Source organism: Ictidomys tridecemlineatus, chromosome 6 (assembly GCF_052094955.1).
Source record: "Ictidomys tridecemlineatus isolate mIctTri1 chromosome 6, mIctTri1.hap1, whole genome shotgun sequence".
Classification (NCBI taxonomy): domain Eukaryota; kingdom Metazoa; phylum Chordata; class Mammalia; order Rodentia; family Sciuridae; genus Ictidomys; species Ictidomys tridecemlineatus.
The window spans coordinates 175,887,721-175,906,278 of record NC_135482.1 but is presented as its reverse complement, the minus strand read 5'-3'; the positions used below and the strand labels follow the sequence as shown (position 1 = coordinate 175,906,278).

The window sequence follows — 18,558 nt, the reverse complement described above, 5'->3', positions numbered from 1 at the left end:
ATTCCGTTGTATAGATTTGCCACAATTTATAGCTTCAACAGTTATTGGGCATTTGGATTTTTTTCACGATTAATAATGTCATTGTGAATATTTGTGTATAAATTTTTGTGTAGACATTAATTTTTATTTCTCCTGGATATATACCTAGAAATAGGATTGCTGGGTACAGTGATGTGTACATAGTGCATGTGTTAGGGTATGTTTAGATATGTAGTGTCCCCAAAAAACTCATGTGTGAGACAATGCAAGAAAGCGTAGAGGTGAAATTGATCAGGTTAGGAGACTCTTAACCTAATTCGTGCATCAGTCCTCTGATAGGAATTAACTGGGTGGTAACTGTAGGCAAGTAGGGTGTGGCTGGAGAAGCTGTGTCCATGTGGGGGTGCCCTTGGGGTTTTATCAGTGGTGACGGAATCTCCCTCTTTGCTTCTTTGTGCAATGTCCTGAATTGCTTTCCTCTGCCAGGATGCTCTGCCTCATTCTGGGTGCATAGCAATGGAACCAGCTGTCCAAGGACCAAGACCTCTGGATCCCTGAGCCCTGGAATAAACTTTTTCTCCTCTAATGGTTCTTGTTGGGTCTTTTGGTCATAGCGGTGAAAAAGCTGACTAAAACAGCATGTGTAGTGGTATTAAGAAGTGTGTGAGTTTTCTGTGTATGTTATTGTATTCACTCCATTAGAAAAAAGCCATATCCCCAGATTACCTCCAGATGAGCCTTTCTCTGTCTTGGACTTTTATTAAGGCTAGTGAAGGATAACAACCTTGAGCTTGTAGAAGTCTTATCATTTGACAATCATTTAAGACACCACCTTAGGTCTTTTCTGAAGTTTTACCAAAGGATTTTACAAATACATCTTTAACTTCATCATTAGGCCGTGTTTTTCTGAATATGATCATGGCCAGCATTTCTTACGTTGGGTATCATTTACTATGTGGAAAGGCTGAGCATTTTCAAACCCAGCAAATCCTAGCTCCTTTATGTTCAATGGCTCCCTTATATTGAAGTCTTCAACTTAGCCCTACTCTCATTACCAGAAAAGTCAGAAGAAGCCGGGTAGCACCTTCAGCACTCTACCTTGACATCTTCTTAGCTAGATTCTAAACTCCTTCCCTAGAATCTCTACATTTCAATATCATCAGGTAACATTGTTTCTCAATTTTCTGCCAGAGATTAATGAGGATTAACTTCCCATTAGTTTCTTCACCTTTCCCTTTTTTTTTTGACCTTTTTAATTAGTAAAATATTTCTTTAAACCTTACTGATGGCTTCCTCAAGGGCCATAAGCCTTCTTCTAAAAGTTTCTTTAAGCTCATTAGACTTACACTAATGTTACATGAAAATACCATCCAGTTTCTACTTCTGTCTGGTTCCAAAGCCATTTTTACATAATGAAGTTCTTATTCTGGTAGCCACCCTCTTCCAAAATCTGCATTATATATATTTCTGAATAACAGATCACCCCAAATCTTAATAGCTTGAAATGACAGCAAACATTTATCATCCACTGGTTTCTGTGGGTCAGCATTTGGGAAGAGCTTGGATGGGTGATTCTGACCTGGAGCCTGTCAAGAGATTGCAGTCAGATCTGGTTAAGTCTACCATCTTCTGAAGGCTTGACCAAGTGTGCTGGACCCACCTCCAAGATGAAGTGATCACTCATATGGCTGTCAAATTGATGCTGTCTGTTGGCAAGAGGCCTCAGTTCCTCACCAGGTGAACCTCTGCAAAGGGATGTTTAAATATCCTTATGGCATGGCTGGCTTCTCCCTCAGTGAGCATCCGAGAGCACAAGGATGAATCTGTAGTACCTCCTGTGACCTAGACTCAGAGAGCAGCACACTGTCACTTCATCAGTATGGTCTTGGTCACACAGATCAGTCCTGACTCACTGGTAAGAATCATTGCAGAACCATCTTGGAAGTTAGACACTTTGCACCTTGACCTGCGTTTTATTTATTTCTTTGGTGGGGGGATGTACCTCTACCTAAATTGATTTGTGATTATAATGGCAACAGTGTCATTAGTGATAGCAAAAATAGCAATGCAATAGCCTTGTGTGTATCAGGTGTTTTTAAAATATCAGACAATATGATAGGCACTTTGGATGCAGTTTTTCTTCTATCATGATAAGGGTAGAGGGTCTTATCCTCATTTTTTACATGAGGAAACTGAGGTACAGAGAGTCTGAATCTAGTCTGGGACCATCTACTTAGTAATAATCACATCAAATCCAGACCTGTAGTAAAATTCTCAAATGTGCTACTTCCCTTGCTTTGCTTAATTGTGTCCTTCTTTTCTCCTTTTGGAAAGCTGCAGTCTTAATATCAAAGGGTTTTGTTTGCAGAGTTTTGTCTCAGTGTGAAGGGAGCTTGCTGAAAACTGCTATTTGTTCATATTCCCAAGCAAGGTGAAGGGAGGCAGAACCGCTTCTCAGGCACGTGCCTTTAGCAAAGCAAACCACCTCCCTGCAAAATATCTGTGAAATAAGAAACTGCTTATAAAAGCAATGAGGAAGAACTATTGTACAATTAAAGAAAATAATTTGGCCCAATAAGGTATGTGTAAATATGCTAACACACACACACACACACACACACACACACACTACTCTTCAATCCAAAATTGTAAGGGAAAAATATGGCCCTTGAATAAGAACCCCGAGTCATCCTGCCTGATGGTCTTGCTTTCATTGAGTTCTTCTCGCCATAGCCTTAGTCTTGCCTCTGTTCGGGCCCTGTCCTCCCCTCTGTCCTGGGCTGTGGCTGTCTATGAATATACACCTCCAGTCCAGGGGGTTGTCAGCCTCAGGTACAGACCACGCCTTCTTTGAATTTCACACAGCACCCTAAAGTGACTGCCGATGGTAGGTGTCTGTGGATACATATTGAATTGAATTAATATGCATTTACTTTCTTCTGTAGTTTTCTCCTTGGGTTATCAAGAATGTTGGGCCATGATGGTTGGATCATTATTAATATAATATTGAACCTTCAGCACTACAATTGGATTCTAATTGATTGAGATTTTTTTCTAACCTTACAGAGTCATAATTTAAAAAAGAGAATCAATACAAAAAGGAAAAAGCCAAAACAAATAGAATTCAAATTTCATCAAAATGGGAAGTTTTGCTTTCTTCAAAGGATTTATGTTTCAAGAGAAAAATAATATTACTTTGAAATAGCAACACGGCTTTTACAACTTTAGTAGGCAGCAAAATCTCTTTTGTTGTTGAAACAGAAATTTTCATCTTTTTTATTTTTTTGGAAAAATCTTGTCGAAGTATAAAGCCTTGGTAAAACAAAAGAAATTAGTTCATTATAGCTTTTTTGAATGAGACTTTAATATTTGATCCTGGAGTTTCTAAAAGTGTTTATTAACTTTTGAATTTATTTTAATTAGTTTTCCCATTATAGCTATGTTTATTTGAAAAGTTTTTTAATCTGCTGAACAAAACATTCATTTTACCTGTCTAACAGAAGTGTTGTTATAGAGGACACACAATGACAGATTAGATTCTCTGACACAGGCTCTTAAAAGTGAAGATACTGATATAGATTGGGGAACTCATCCTGGATCTACCTTAAGTCTGTTATTTACCTGAAGAAAAAAAGATTATGTTTTCTATTTTTAATCTTTTGTTTTAATATATCAGCCTTATTGAGATATAATTCACAGACTATTTATAATTCACCTTTGAAAAGTCACAATTCAGTGGTTTTTAGGACAGTCACAGGATTTTGCAATCATCACCACAATTAATTTTAGAACATCTTCATCATCCCTGAAAGAAAGAAAATCTGAATCCATTAGTAGGCTCTACTCATTTCCCCAAACCCTTGTCCTGGGGAACTACGAATCTACTTTCTGTCCCTGGATTTGTCTCTTCAGGACATTTCATATAAGAAATTACATCATACACAGTCTTTTATGTTTGGCTTCAGTATTTTCAAGTTTCATCCATATTGTTGAATGTATTTATCATTTTTATGGATGAAGAACATTCCACTATGTAGTTAGTCCACATTTTGTTTACCCATTTACCAGTGAACATACATTTGTGATATTTCTACCTTTTATCAAATACCACTATAAAAATTGACATGTAAGTCGAACATGGATACGTGTTTTCACTAGAATGTACTTAGGAGTAGAATTATCCAGACCTGTGATACTCCTGTATTTAACCTGTTGAGGAACTTCCAGACTGTTTTCCAAACTTGCTCTACCAATCCCTGTGTCTCCTGACCACACTCCTTATCATCTATCTTTCTATCCTCATGGAGGTGAAGTAGAATCTCACTGTGCTGTTGATTTGTATTTTCCTGATGGCTAGAGATGTTTGCATCTTGTCATGTGCTTATTGACTATTTGTCTGTCTTCTTGGGAGGTATCTATTGAAATGCTTCACTAATTATAAAATCTGGTTCTTTTTCTTTTCATTGTTGAATTGAAATAGTCCATCATACATTTTGTATACTAGACATTTATCGGATATTTGATTTGCAAATATTTCCTACTATTCTTGTGGGGTTTTTTTTTGTTGTTGTTGTTGTTATCATTGTTCTTCAAAAGTTGGAATCTGACTTCATATTACAGTTCACCCATGATGTTTGACTGATGACTCAAATGTACATTTCATTTAGTTGAAGTTGAACGTGTTTAGTATGCCATCATGGTTCTGAAGGAAGGCAAAAGTTCCATAGAATGTCTAATTTAAAAGTCCAGTGCTGTATGTTCTGAGAAATGAAATGAAAGCCTTCTTTACTGTCACTAATGTCTGGACACCGGAAGTAGATAAGGAGTACCTTGGTGAGGCCTTGGGTTGTGGTTTTAGTCGATCTGCAGATGAGTGACCTTGACTTATATTTTGGGCATCTGTGAGGCAGGATGTTCCCAGGTAGAGTTTCCACCTACTGTTGGCAAGGCATTTCACAAGTTGTGGGAAATTCGAAGAAGATGTGGTCCTCACAGGAGGGTGACAGCCCCTTGGAGCACAGGAACATAGTCATAGCATAACCATGGCCTAAGATAAAGGGGAGGGCGAGGCCAGAACAGAAGCAAGAGTAGGGTTATGGAGGGAAAATTCAAGGAAAGTAAGATCATCAAGCAGAATGACTCTGAGTTCTTATTCAAGGGCCATTTTTCCCTTATATTTCATATTTTAAATGTATATTATTTGGACCAAAGAATTTTCTGTGGATTTTTGTATTTTTTCTTTGTTTTATTTTTTGTTTCATCCCACTGGGAGCAACCTTGAACAAGAAATTGTTGCTACTATTGGTTAGACCAACATTCAGAGTATTGGCAATGGCTAAGGAGTATAAAAACACACAGATGTAACTGTCTTGTGACCAGAGCGGCCAGTGCTACACAACTGCCTGGAATTTGTCCAGTCATGCTAACCCTTGGGTCCTTCCATGTACTGAATCTTTGTGTCCTTGTAAAGTTCATATCCTGAAGCACTACTCTCCAATGTGATGTATTAGGACTTGGGCTTTTGGGTTAGATTTAGGTGAGGTCTTGAGGGTGGAGCCCATGCTGGATGTACGAAAAGACAAGGAGACATCAGAGCTTCTTCTCTCTGTCATTCAGTGACACAGCAAGAAGGCTGCTGTCTGAAAGCCGAGAGACCCAACCAGAACCCAACCCTGCTGGTAACCTGGTCTTGGACTTCTAACCTCCAGAAAGATAAGACACAAACTGCTGTGGTTTAAAGCTCGTAGTCTGGTTCTTTGTTATGGCAACCTGAGTTGACTGAGATTGGTCCCATTTCTTATCAGAGAAATCCTGGTTAACAAATGAAACGCACCAGCTGTCCAGTGAGATCCATCACATGGGAGGGTGACGATTTCATCTGTAAAGTGTACAAACTCTCAATGCTGTTCATCAGTTATTTCAAGTGACTCTATAAGTAGCCAAGGAATTGAGAGAGGAGTGACCTCCTGTGGCACTGTGGCAAAGTGCTGGGGAGAGGGGAGACCATTCCCTCCTGGAAGTGAAATATGCAGGAAGGCCAAGGTTTGGCTCCATCCTACTGCAAGGAGGCCTTGGTAGCTGTGCTGAGCTTGCAGGATGGACTTCTTTAACCCAAGGTGTAATGGAACCTGGGTGTGGAGAGTCACATATTCAGGGCACATAGGTGCTTGCCTTTTTAGGAGAGATTAGCATGTTGCCAGCATTTGCCAGTCTCATGTTGTATGTGGCAGAGCCAAGGGGACCGTTTCTTTTATCAGAAGCCATGATTGTTCTAGAGATACCAGGAAGCATGAGAAAAGTTGATAAAGCTCCACAGAGAGGGTTTCTGTAGAACAGAAAGGGAATGCATGTTGATTGCAATTTGGACAGATTCTAGAACCTTTGGGCAGAGGGGACCCTATTAAAGATGAGCTTGATTAAAATTAGCAAATTAGGAATACTTTTGCTTCCTGAGCCTTAGCACTTTCTGAAAGATCCTGGGCTTCCTGTAATATTTTGGATGCTGATAGGATCATTAATTGTTTCTTTTTTATTTTTTTAATTGTTCAAATATTAGTTGTTTCTTGAGAGTTTTAGGGATAAAGTGCCCAATGGTTTACCAAGCAATATTCAGAAATTTAAGGTGACAGGACCATGCATCATGCACAGGACAATGGCCTATCTATTTTTGTGAACTTATTTGTTTTTATTTGTATGTTTCTAATGACTATGCCAAATGAATGTCCTCAAAGAGGATGTTATCAATGTAATGACATACCTGTGGGGCTGGAGAAAGTTGGATGCAATTAAGATTTTCCCTGCATAAGTTGTGTGCCATGGCAGATGCTTGTGGGTAGCCACCAGGTAAAGATACACTGCATTCCTTTGAAGGTAAAGGAAAACTGGAACTGAGAAGCTATTAAAAATAGAAATTGAGTAGAACATATTAACCAAATCTATAATAGCAAAATGTTTTCCAATATCTTATTAGCTGAAGTCAGTAATTTCAATGATATCATGTCTAGAGATTTTTTATGAGTAGTATCTTAGCATTATGGTTACATAATCCTCTGTGAGGTATTACTAATTCCACATTAAGGCCAAATTGGACTATTAAATTGGGAAGCAGCAGAGGCATGTAATGGGTTTCAACCCTGGAAAAACTTGTTTAAATTTACATTGAGCCATGTTCATTATTTTACAGAGGGATTGGCCCAGGGTGGAGGGTGGGCATTTTGCTACATCAACTTGTATGTGTCATGAACTTTTTTCAGGATTTTCTCCACCTCTGGATCCAGCTCTCTTTCTCTCTCTTTCTCTTTCCCTCCACCTATCTCTCTCTCTCTCTCTTTTTTTCCTATGCTTCCTGAGAATTTCCTCTGCTTTGCTCCTATTTATAAATTCCTTTCTTCATGGAGCTTCAAGTCTATGGTTAGGGGCTTCCCCCATACAATGGTTGCTTTATAGGGGGTTTAAGTAAGGACACTGGGTTTAAGTAAGGTTGAATTAACCCCTTTTCTGTGCCAACGGGAGTCGTGGGTGCTTTTTCCATAAGTCTAAGGATTGGAATTTTTGTAGCAACAGAGGCATAGGCAGCAACAGCCACCAAGTTACTTAATGATCCCACAGAATCAACTGCTTGTAGGAATGCAAACATTTCCTTTATGTTTTTCTTATCTTCTTTAATGACTTCTCTTTGATGAGCTTCTACCCAATCATCCTGTATCTTGTACAGGATCTTGTTGTTCTACAGAGAGCTCTATAAATCTAGAGCCAAGACCTGGCTGAGAAATGCAACCAATTGGTCACAGGATAGCCTTTGCCCCAAGTCTAGCATCAGACAACTTTCTTCTCAGATGTACAGGTAGGTCCAGCATGAGATGTACCTCAGAAAAACTTTAAAGAGGCCCCTCCTCCATCCCATTTTCTTATTCCTAAAAAACAATTAAATATTCAAACTTCCAACTTAGATGAGCAGAAGCTGTGACAGAAGGTCTGTAGGACTCAGTGCCGCACAGCCGCACAGCTCCAGCACAAGCTGGCCAGCAAGCCACAGCTGAAGGTGCCTGTGTACGCGGAGGCAGCAGAGCCAGTTAAGAAGCCAAAGCAAGAAGGGAGACCCCCAGAGATGCTGGCCGTGTTCGCAGCATCCTGCTTGCTGCACCTCTTGTTGTAGCCACCCCAAAGAGGCAGGGTGGACCCTCAGCCAAAATTTGGTTTGAATGTCAAGAGTGATGATGAAGCCACAAACAAAGCAAGAGGGTATGGAAAAGCTTATACTTATGTAATTGGGGTTTGTGGGGAGAGCAGAACAGGCCTCTCAAACAAGTCTGGAAATGGCTTGAGGGAGAAGGAAAGCATGCTGGATTGTGGTTTTATTTGTCATATGGGGGTAGGGGAGCGGTGAACATTCCCATGCAAATGGGTAGTGGCTTACGTGGCTTGAATATAAATATCCTCACACCATCAAAGGAGGGACCCCTGGACTTTTTTTTTCAGCTTTCCCAGATGAGGGGTAGAAGAGGTAGGTGAGAGTAGAGCAAGGTTGCAAGGTGTTGAGGCTAGTAGCTATTAGCAGTCAAATATTTAAAAAAATATGGAGTCTGACCCTTTATTATGATTCTTAAGCATTTTCTTCTCTTTTGGCCCATGATAAATAAAATTGCTTTCCAAATTTCATTTTTGGATTATTTATTGTGAGAGTATAGAAGTCCACTTAATTTTTGCATGTGAATATTTTTATTCTGTGACCTTGCTGAGCTAGTTTATTTATTAATTAAATAGTTTGTTAAATGAATTTCCTAGGATTTTCTCTATACAAGACCACGTCAACTGCAAAGAGAAAGTTTTGCTTCTGATTTCCAATACGCACATCTTTTCTTTTCTTGCTTAATTCCTCTGGCCAGGATCTTCCCTGCTATATGAATAGAAAGGGTGAGAGAAGATATCCTTGTGCCTGATGATGAGGGGAAGCTTTCACTCTTTCACCATTAAGTATAAACTTACCTGCCTTTATCAGATCAAAGGCACTGTCTTCTATTCCTAGTTCATTAACCACTAATAGGGTTTTTTTAATAAAATCATGCACTGATATTGAAATTTGTAAAGTATTTTTTCTACACATTGAGATGATCATGGGTTTTGTTTTTCTTTATTAATATGGTATAGTATATTGATTTATATATATTAAAGCAATTTATATTTCTAGGAGAAATATTGCTTGGTCTTGTTATGTAATTCTTTATATATGCTTCTGGTTTTAATTTGTTAGTTTTTTGCTGTTAATTTTTATGTAAATGATTGACAGAATTCACTAAAGAAAACATCTGGACCTTGCAGGAAGTTTTTAAATTACTAATTCAATCTTTTTAGTAAACATATATTCAGATTGGAGTCAATTCTCATAGTTTGTGTCTTTCTAAAATTTGTCCATTTCACTAGATTATCTAATTTATTGAGATATTGCTGTTTATAGTCTTCTGTTATAATCCCTTTTATTTCTGTTGGATCAGTAGTGATATCTCTCTTAGCTTTTTCACTAGTTATCTCTGGTAAACTAGCTTTTCTACAGTTTATCATCTTGCTTTAATGGAGCTATCAGCCTCCTTCTAGTTGCTTACCATCAAAATCTGCATTGCTTCTAATAATTCCCCCAGGTTGGAACTTCATACAAATATTGTTTCAAATAAACTCAGTTCTTTTGAAGAGCATTTCAGAGATCCCTGATCTTCTGGTGTGCCTGTGTCCTTGGGCAAAGTCTCTTACTTATGACTTTGGTGCTAGGGGTTGTAAGAGCAGACAAAAACTCTTACATTACCACTAAGATGCTAGATAGGGATGGTGCCCTCTAGTTTTCTCTCTTTATCTTTCCTGAGGGTGAATTTCTAGCCTATGAGTGAACAAGGCAGTGTGATTTAGGCCCCAGTACTTTGGGCCTGTTCTACCTGCGTAGTCCTCTACCCTGTAAGTTGTGGCTGTGTGAAGAAAGGGTCCCCCTGACCTGTTGACAACATTTGCATAGAATTCAGCCTCTGCAACATGGAACTGAAGAGGGGTGGGATGTGGATGAGAAGTGGTGTTATCCCAATGATCCTAGGAAGATACAGTAACCCTTAACTCAGAGAGAGAGAAAAAAAAAAAAAAACACCTGTCTTTCTGGCCACATGTACCAGAGTAGAGCTTCCATCATTCTGTGGCGGGAGGTTGGTGATGGGGAACAAGGGAGGGGGTCATGGTCCAAGTGAAACTCTCACTGTTTTCATTGAGTTTTTGTTCATTTTCTTATGTGTGATATTCTCTTAGAATATTTACCATAAAGACTTTAAAACTTTTAAACATAGTTTTCACCAGTTATGATTGTTTCACTGGAGAGAGTGACATGGAGATCCTCATGCTATCATTCTATGAAGTATCTTTCTTATGTATTACCTTGGCTTTATTTGATACTAATTTATTATATAATTTATTTATTGAGAGCGTCCTATGCACTTGATACACTATTATTTCTGTCAAAATATATGTCCTAGATTAGAGCAAGGACACTAAATACTTGGAAAATATATTTCTCTGACATGCTAGATGTCTTTATTGGGGTTATGTATATATTGGTTGGCATATAAACAACAGAAGTGTATTTCTCACTGTTCTGGGAACTGGAAATCTGAGATCAGGGTTACTATGATCTTCTTATTGTTTACCCATATGGTGGAAAGAGAGTGAGTTAGTCCTCAGACACCTTTCTATATGTGCACAAATCTCATTCATGAGAGTTCTACTCTTACAACCTATCTACCTCTCCAAGAACCTGACATCAAACACCATCACATTGGGGGTTAGTTTGTAAATACTGGGGGGACACAAACATTCAGTCTAGAATGCTGGACTTGTTTGAAAAATAGTTAGGAATATAGGGGTTTTTTTTGTATGTGTATGTATAAATAGTTATTTTTATGAGAAGCTAAGATTAAGTTAATGCAACTTGATCAGAGTTGTCAAATGCAATTATTTCACAAGTGAGTTGACATTTTCTGTTGAGGTTTTTAAAGTATGTTCCAACAACTACCTGAATCAAAATCATTTAATCATTTGTTTGAAAGGCAGAATTTTTTCTTTAGTCTTCTCCAGACTACTCTTTTATGCAGAGAAATTTGTGTGGAGATATTTGACTCATACTTTGGGCTAAATTAATATAGTACAACCTTGGTGATGGATTTCAATGAAACATTTATAATAAGAAATTGTAGAATCACTGTGCTAGGTGCTGGTAATATAAAAAGAATAAGATTTGCTCCTCCAATCCTGTAAGCATCTGAACTATTCATGATGTTAATCTGGTAGAAGGAAAGACAATTATATAGTAACTTGATGTATAGTATAAGTCACATTAAATTTACAAAAGTTCTACACACAGATTTGGGGCAAGGAACACTCCTACAATTAGCCTAAACATGAGCACACCAACACAGGCACACACACACACACACACACACACACACAAACACAGAGCATTACAATCATTTCTCAGTATCCATAGCAGATTGAATATACTGCCCATCCCCATTCCTCCCCAAACCATGGATGTTCAAGTTGCTTATATAAAATGGTAAGAGTGTTTGCTTGTAACCAGTGCAAATCCAGTACTCCAAGCTGTCTCTAGACTACATATAATACTTAATATAAAGTAAATGCTAGGTAAGTAGTTGATATTCTGTATTATTTTGAGAACAGCAACAAGAAAAAAGTTCCTACATGCTCAGAGGAGATGCAGTGTTTTTCCAAATAGTTTTAATCTGCTCATTTGAATCTGTCTATATGGAACCCATGGATATGAAAAGCCAACTGTTTACCTTTACCAAAAGAAATAGGGAGGAAAAAATCTAGAAAATAATTTGGAGACTGCTTCCTATACACGGAATCCTGTGTTGTCCACCCTTCCCTTCTCTCTGTGTGTCCCAAAGCTACCTTTCCACCGATGGAATGAACAACTGGATGTAGGTAAGGGTGGAATAAGACGCGTTTTTGTTTTACACACTCAGAGACTTTATTGTCTTACATAATGATGTAACAAACTTATTTTTTTAAAAAAATATTAAGTGAATGCTTTCCACATGCCAAGGTTCTTGGTTAGGAATACTGACTTTTTTTTTCTCCCATATATACGAAGGCATTGAATATGGCATTGATAGCTGATACAAAAGGGCCATTACTACTTGATAAATGGTGCAGTATTTCTTTCTTTTCTTTTCTTTTTTTATTAGTGGAGCATTTTTTAAGCATTAGAATAGAACTGAACTGGGGATACCTGCAACCCCAGCTCCTTGTTCCCTTTCTCTTCTGTGCTGACCTGATTCCTTCTCTTCCCAGTCCTGACCCAGGAGTCAGGAGACCACAGCTGTGTGGATCCCACCTTCATCTGGACACATATCGGGCTGTGGCCTCTTTTCCAGGAGGACTTGCTGGTAGAAGAAGAGGCCTTTTGGGGGGCCACCATAGACCTAGCATGACATCTACTGGTTCTCTATTTCTACATTTAGATGCTTTCTAACATGTAGTTTCTTCATTGATCTTTTTAGACATGGCCTTTGGGGGTTTTATGAATCGACCATTATTTAAATTAAGTTTAGTGTGAAACGCAGTTCATCTTTTATAATAAAGAATAGACTAACGGCAGAATAAGAACGCTATGGACTGTTTCGTGTACCCTCAGGGTAAATATGTTTGCAAGTCAAAGTTGCTCAATACCTCCTGGAGGTCAATCACACAAAATATTAGGAAACTTGGGCCTTTTAAATTTCATATCCTCATATTTTTTGGTTTGGGGTTTCTCTGTGCTGAGAGCCTTCTCGTAGGGTTGTGATGATCGTCCTGGCAGCTGCTGATGGAGCCCAGCTCAGACTTTGAGCATGGTGTTTCTGAGATCTTGGATTGACAGCATATTTTATCATCCTAAAACAGACTGGTTTTGCACATATCTAGGAACTGATTTTGAAGTTTGGACTAAAATAAAAACAGAAAAAGGAGAAAAACTGACATTCATCTGAGTACCTATCAAGTTCTGTGTTACAAAGAGTAATGCTAAACCTTGGAGGCCAGCTTTATCAACATTCTTTATAGAGGAAGCTGGTTCTCAGTGTTAGGGCTAGGGCTCAGGGTTACATAGCTAGTAACTGAGAGAGGTCAGATTTCAGTCTGGCTAGCCCCCCCTCCCATCCCTACAACCTGCAGAAGGTTAGTAGGATGATTCTGTGAACATGTTTTTGTAAGACTTATCACATAATAGTTAAAATCACCAATGAGTATTTTCTGCAAGAGTTCTTTGCCTATCATATGTCAAATATTAAGATGTATCTGAATTTCAGAGACCTACAGGTAGCTTTAACAGTCAATGTTCTCTTTCCATTCAACATCTGAAGCACTTTATACCTATGGCCTTATAGTAGGGTCAACCCGTCTGCCTAACTGGACTGTGATCATTTTGGGGCAGGAGCTACTTCTCCTCTTCCTGAGTTTCTCTGAAGCACCTGGCTCACATAAGAGACCTTTCTCTTAAAGATTTGTTTGTTGCAAATGCATAGAATTGAATTTCAAGATTAATTTTAGCTACATATATATACATATATACACATATATATATTCTCAGGGTTTTTATTTTTGTTTTGTTTTGTTTTTGCTTTGGTTCTTTTAAGCAGATTTAAAGAAAGCTTCCAGTTCAAATGCTGCAAAATCCAGTCTACCGAAATCCGGACTTCGACCTCCTGGATACTCGCGTCTCCCAGCGGCCAAGCTGGCGGCCTTTGGCTTTGTCCGGAGCTCCAGCGTGTCCTCAGTTTCCAGCACCCAGTCAGCGGACAGCGTGCCGCCGGAGCCGAGCCGGCCAGCCACCCGTAAGTGGGGCGGGGGGAGGGGTTGGGCACCTGTGCCCAGCTCCTGCAGGCCAGTCCAGGCCCTAAAGGTAAATTGACCTGCCTGGGTCCCTATGTGTCATTTTCTTTGTGTGACTAATAATTTTGATCAGTTTCCTTACTCTACCATCCACTTAAGGAAAAGAGCCTATTTGGCACTATCTTTTTTTCAGTTTTGGTGAGTTAACTTGCCAGGAAAAGATTTTGCACCTCTTACCATCTAGAAAATGACTGACCCAGAGACAGGTTCCAGAAGCCCCTTTGCTTCACGGATTCTTAGGTAAGAGGTCAAAGAAAGATCCAAGAAAGGTGTCCCTGCAGAGTGTTATCATGAAACCTACCAAGTTTTCAATATTTGCTGAAAGAATTAGTCACCTGTGATTACCTATAGTGCCTTGGAATTGGTGAAGCATTTAACTGTGTTTCCAAAAGTTAACTAAATGAGGTTAAAAGTAGGAAGGAGGGTTGAACAACTTCAGGTTCTGTGGTTGGGAACACTTGTAGCTGATAGGAGGCCACTTCAAGGCTCTTTCCTGGGACTGAGATTATAGAGTGTATCTTATGTTTGCACTGCTAGCCCTCTGGGCCAGACACAGCAGCCACTGTCAGCAGAGGTCAGGAGGGCGACCCTTGGGCTGAACCTTTGATGACCAGACCTCACCTCAGCCTCACCAGCCTCAAAGTCATTGTTATCCGGTCTGAAGCCGTGACATCGCAGGTGTTGGTTGTCAAGAACTGCCCAGAGGACCAGGAAAGTCTTAGAGGTTTCCAAGTGGAGAGCTGTTTTGATGGGATTATAGAAATCAAATCAAGTGGGAGTAGTATGCAAGAGACAGAGATTATTTTTTTCAATCTTAGTCCTTCATGCTTCTTCATTCTCCTTCCTTTTTTGGGTTCCCAGAGATGATATGTGGAACATTTGTACCTTTCCAGTTCTAATTTTTAATCTACCCAGTTATTCCTGTTCATAATGCTGTTTTAATTTATCTTCATATTTAGGTAAGTGGCTTTGAAGGTTGTTTCCTATGTTTTCTTGGTTTCCTGAAGAGGCTGTGGTTCAGACTTGCTTCCACTTGGATTCATTTTAGGAATGTCACTGTAATTAGGCATTACAACATTATACAGGAGCTGCCTCAAAATATGAAACATGAATATGATAAATAACTATTTTCAGATGTAAGATCCATTTTTTATATGTACATGTACATGAAATACAGGAGGAACTGTTTGTCATCAGTTTTAGTGACAAAATTTCCAATAATATGCTTCTATTTTAGAGAAATCATGAAAGAAAAAAAATCTCATGGTATGCATCTTTCTAAGGAAGGAGTTTAGATTTTTGATTTCTTAAAAAAATAGATAACCTTGAAGCAAACTGATCCATGAGAGCAGCTTTTGCTGAAGAAAAGCTGACAGGCGTGGGTAGAGTAATTCTAGGTATGCTTAAGGCACTCTGACCACTACTTCAAAGAAGAGTAGACAGGGATCCCCTGAGGACCTGAGGGGATAAGAGTTGTTATGTGCCAGAGAAAATAACTTCCAATTTTAAAGGCTTCATAGTAAAAAATGATATTTACTGTATTCAGAATTGTTTTCTGTTCTTTTAAAATAGAATTGATTTATAATTATCTGCCACCTATTATAAATAAAATTTGTACTTCACCAATGAGCTACAGAAAAACCTCACATGTATCTGAATTACTGTTTTAGCACCACCTACTATTATGCCTATACTTGTTATTAGATTTAATGCAAAGAAAAGCAGTTTCAATTCTTTAGTGGATGATGCTTTAGTGACAGGGATTATGTAAAACAAGAAGTTCTTCAGAGAGCTGGAAGTTCTTAGATTATATCCTAGGAGCAAAGCTTTGCTGGTTCAGCTTGTGATAATGCCAATTTGATATCAGAATGGGCTCATTTTTATTTCTTGGAAAGTTGGTCTTTTGCAGACACTATGTCACATAGGATTCATTTTAGGAATACACTGTATTTAGGCATTACATCATAGCACAGTAGACAACTCAAAATCAGAAACATGACTATAATAGGGAACTCTCTGCAAGTGTGTAATTCGTACTTTTAAATACTTATGCTCATATGCATTTCTGAGCAATTTCCCACTGACTGTGGCATGCTATATTTGGGACACTTTTAGGTGATTCATTATGAATTTATTAGTGTTTCCTAGGTAACCTTGCCTCAACTGTGTCACGTCTATGTTGTCTTCCTAGGTTCTGAGGGACAAATGATGATAAGTGTGGAGAGGGGATCCTGAATGGACCCCTGGATATGAGGGGCAGGAGCCGTTTGGGTCTCAGTGCTTCCATGTGGACTCTTCTCTCTATTCTTGGCTCAGGCTTGTGCCTCTAGTTCAACCCTGCTGGGAAGAGCCTTTCAGAGTCATGTGCCTGTCTATTTTTTTTTCAAAAATTTTGGTAATGAATTTTGGTAATTTTGGTAAGAAATGAACTATGTTCCTAGATTATTAGAATTTGAAGGTATCTTACTGTCTGAGTCACCCTTCATTTCATAACTAGGCAAACTGAGATCAGCATGCCTTGCCCTGGGCTCTTGTTTCCTTTATAAAGCTAGGGAAGACATATTCATAAACATCTTTCCTTTCTCTTAGTTAAGCAAATCTTGAGGTCAGAGCTGTCTTGAGAAGTCTTGCAGGCCAAACCTACCACTTCCCCACTTTCCCAGGTTGTCAGCCAGCCCTGGGGTGAGCTCCCTAAATTGCTGCAAGCATCCTGTGGGCAAAGAAGCAACCCCTGAGGCTGGGCAGCTCTCATTGTTGGGAAGTGCTCCTAATGGGTTCAAGCTGCCTCCTTGTGATTTCTGCCCCCAGCCGCAGTTCCTGAGGTTCCCACAGCACCTCTGGGAGCCCAGACTGCTCCTTCCTTTGCAGATTCATCACTTGAAGATGATGAGGTTGGCCTGTTTAGAATATCAAATAAAATGTCAAATTATGCTAGTTAGTGTCCCACAGCTTTTTTAAAAAATTCTAAATTGAAGAGGAAAAAGCATTCTTGTAACTTAGAACTTTTAACTTTAAACTCAAACACACAGGTCTGACCCAGTATATGGCTCCTAATTCTTTGATGGTTTTCAAAGAAGAAAAAAATATCCCAGATATACTTTAAATGACAAAAACTTTAAAAGGAAAACAATTGCCCTAGAGTTTAGTGTTGGTGACATACTATAGACTGAATTATATTTGGTTGCCAAATTAATCGATGATTAAGTGTAGACTTGATTTTTCCAGTGAATAGGTAGGTATAATTTAAAGTCAAATCTTCCAGGTGGATATGTGGAGGAAAACTTGGAAGACAGGGTTTCATGAAGCAGTCATTAATGGAAATAGATTCTATTACCCAAGGATGAAATAATTTATATAAAGGATCTATTTTGTTGTGTCTTCTGAATTGTGCCTGAATTATTAGGTGCTTAAGAAATGAAAATTCCTATCAGAAGAGTACATGCAGCGTAGGATACTTGCAGCTGTCTTTTTCAATTTCTCTTCCTCTTCCTTTTTCCAAATACTTTTGTGTTTTCTCTTTGGGATTGTGTAAGACTAGCGTCAATAAGACAAAGAATTTGAAAGGTATAAATGGAAAATTATTTTTTCTCTCCTATTCCTTTTCCTTGTCAGAAAACTAGTAGAATGGCGGGGAGGCAGGGGACAGCTGGGGAAGAAGGAGGGGAGTAGTTTGCATAAATACTCAGGATGCAAGGATATGTGTTCTCAGATCTTGAAAAATGGTGTAGAATTGAGGGTTGGAGGTGGAGGGCTAATTCCTGTTGAGGACCATGAGGGAATTTCTTGAAGAAAACTGAAAGTTGAGCAGTATTTGGGAGATAGAGATGGGTGATCTTCTAGGGGAGAAGCTATTGGTGCATCCAGAAACCCACTGGAATTTAAGGAGTTGCCACCCCTGGTACAGCCCAGTGTTCAACATGGTGCTATCTCACAACTACTAAGTACCTTTTTTTGAGCTCCCCACAGTTTGTTCTCAGAATGTGTCTATTCTGGTTCTCCCGTCTTCCCCTCGGTCATCTCATCTGCAGTGGCAGCTCTTAGTACTTTGGATGCGAATCTCATATCCATCTTTTCAGTGCTTCTTTGTAGAACCACTTACCTCCATTTCAAAGGATCAATCACACATTTCCAATCAGCTGACCCATGTATACCTTAGATTTTTTTTCCACAAAATGAATTCTTTACTTAGTTTTACAAAAAAGCAAAAACAAAAACAAAAACAAAACCCTCCTTTCAAAGTTTCTCCAAGTTTTAACGATACCTATGGTCTTCTGACAACTGGGGCTGGACATTTCAGAGTGAACATTACCTTTTACCTGCTTTTGACTTCGTTTATTCAATAATCAATTCTTGTCAGTTCTTTCTCTTGGGGATCTTTCTTTGCTCATCATCTTAATTGAAATTTATGGTAGCTCTCATCTCAGCCATTCCTGGCACATCATATCCCAACAGACAGCTACAGCTAGCTGGAGTTGTTCACATTTTTCTAGGAGGGATTTTGGGTTTTTCTGTCTGTGGGCTTAGGTTTAAACCATGCTCTGTGAATGTCCTCCCCTCCCACCTCTGCCAAGTTCGTTCTCTCTCTCTCTCTCTCTCTCTCTCTCTCTCTCTCTCTCTCTCTCTCTCTCTCTCTCGTTCATCATCTTCAGGTGCCTTTTA

General features: G+C 39.0%; 1 protein-coding gene across 14 annotated transcripts in view; it reads left to right on the top strand.

The window, feature by feature from the left end:
* The window catches only part of Mtus2 (microtubule associated scaffold protein 2), a 620,658-nt gene that overhangs the window by 278,212 nt on the left and 323,888 nt on the right, over positions 1 to 18,558 (top strand). For 13 of the 14 annotated variants that reach the window (XM_078016171.1, XM_078016162.1, XM_078016169.1 and 10 more), the window contains one exon: positions 13,644 to 13,841. In XM_078016171.1, coding sequence (XP_077872297.1) covers positions 13,644 to 13,841 — 198 coding nt within the window. The remainder of the gene's footprint in view (positions 1 to 13,643; positions 13,842 to 18,558) is intronic. The other variant, XM_078016172.1, reaches the window with a different exon arrangement.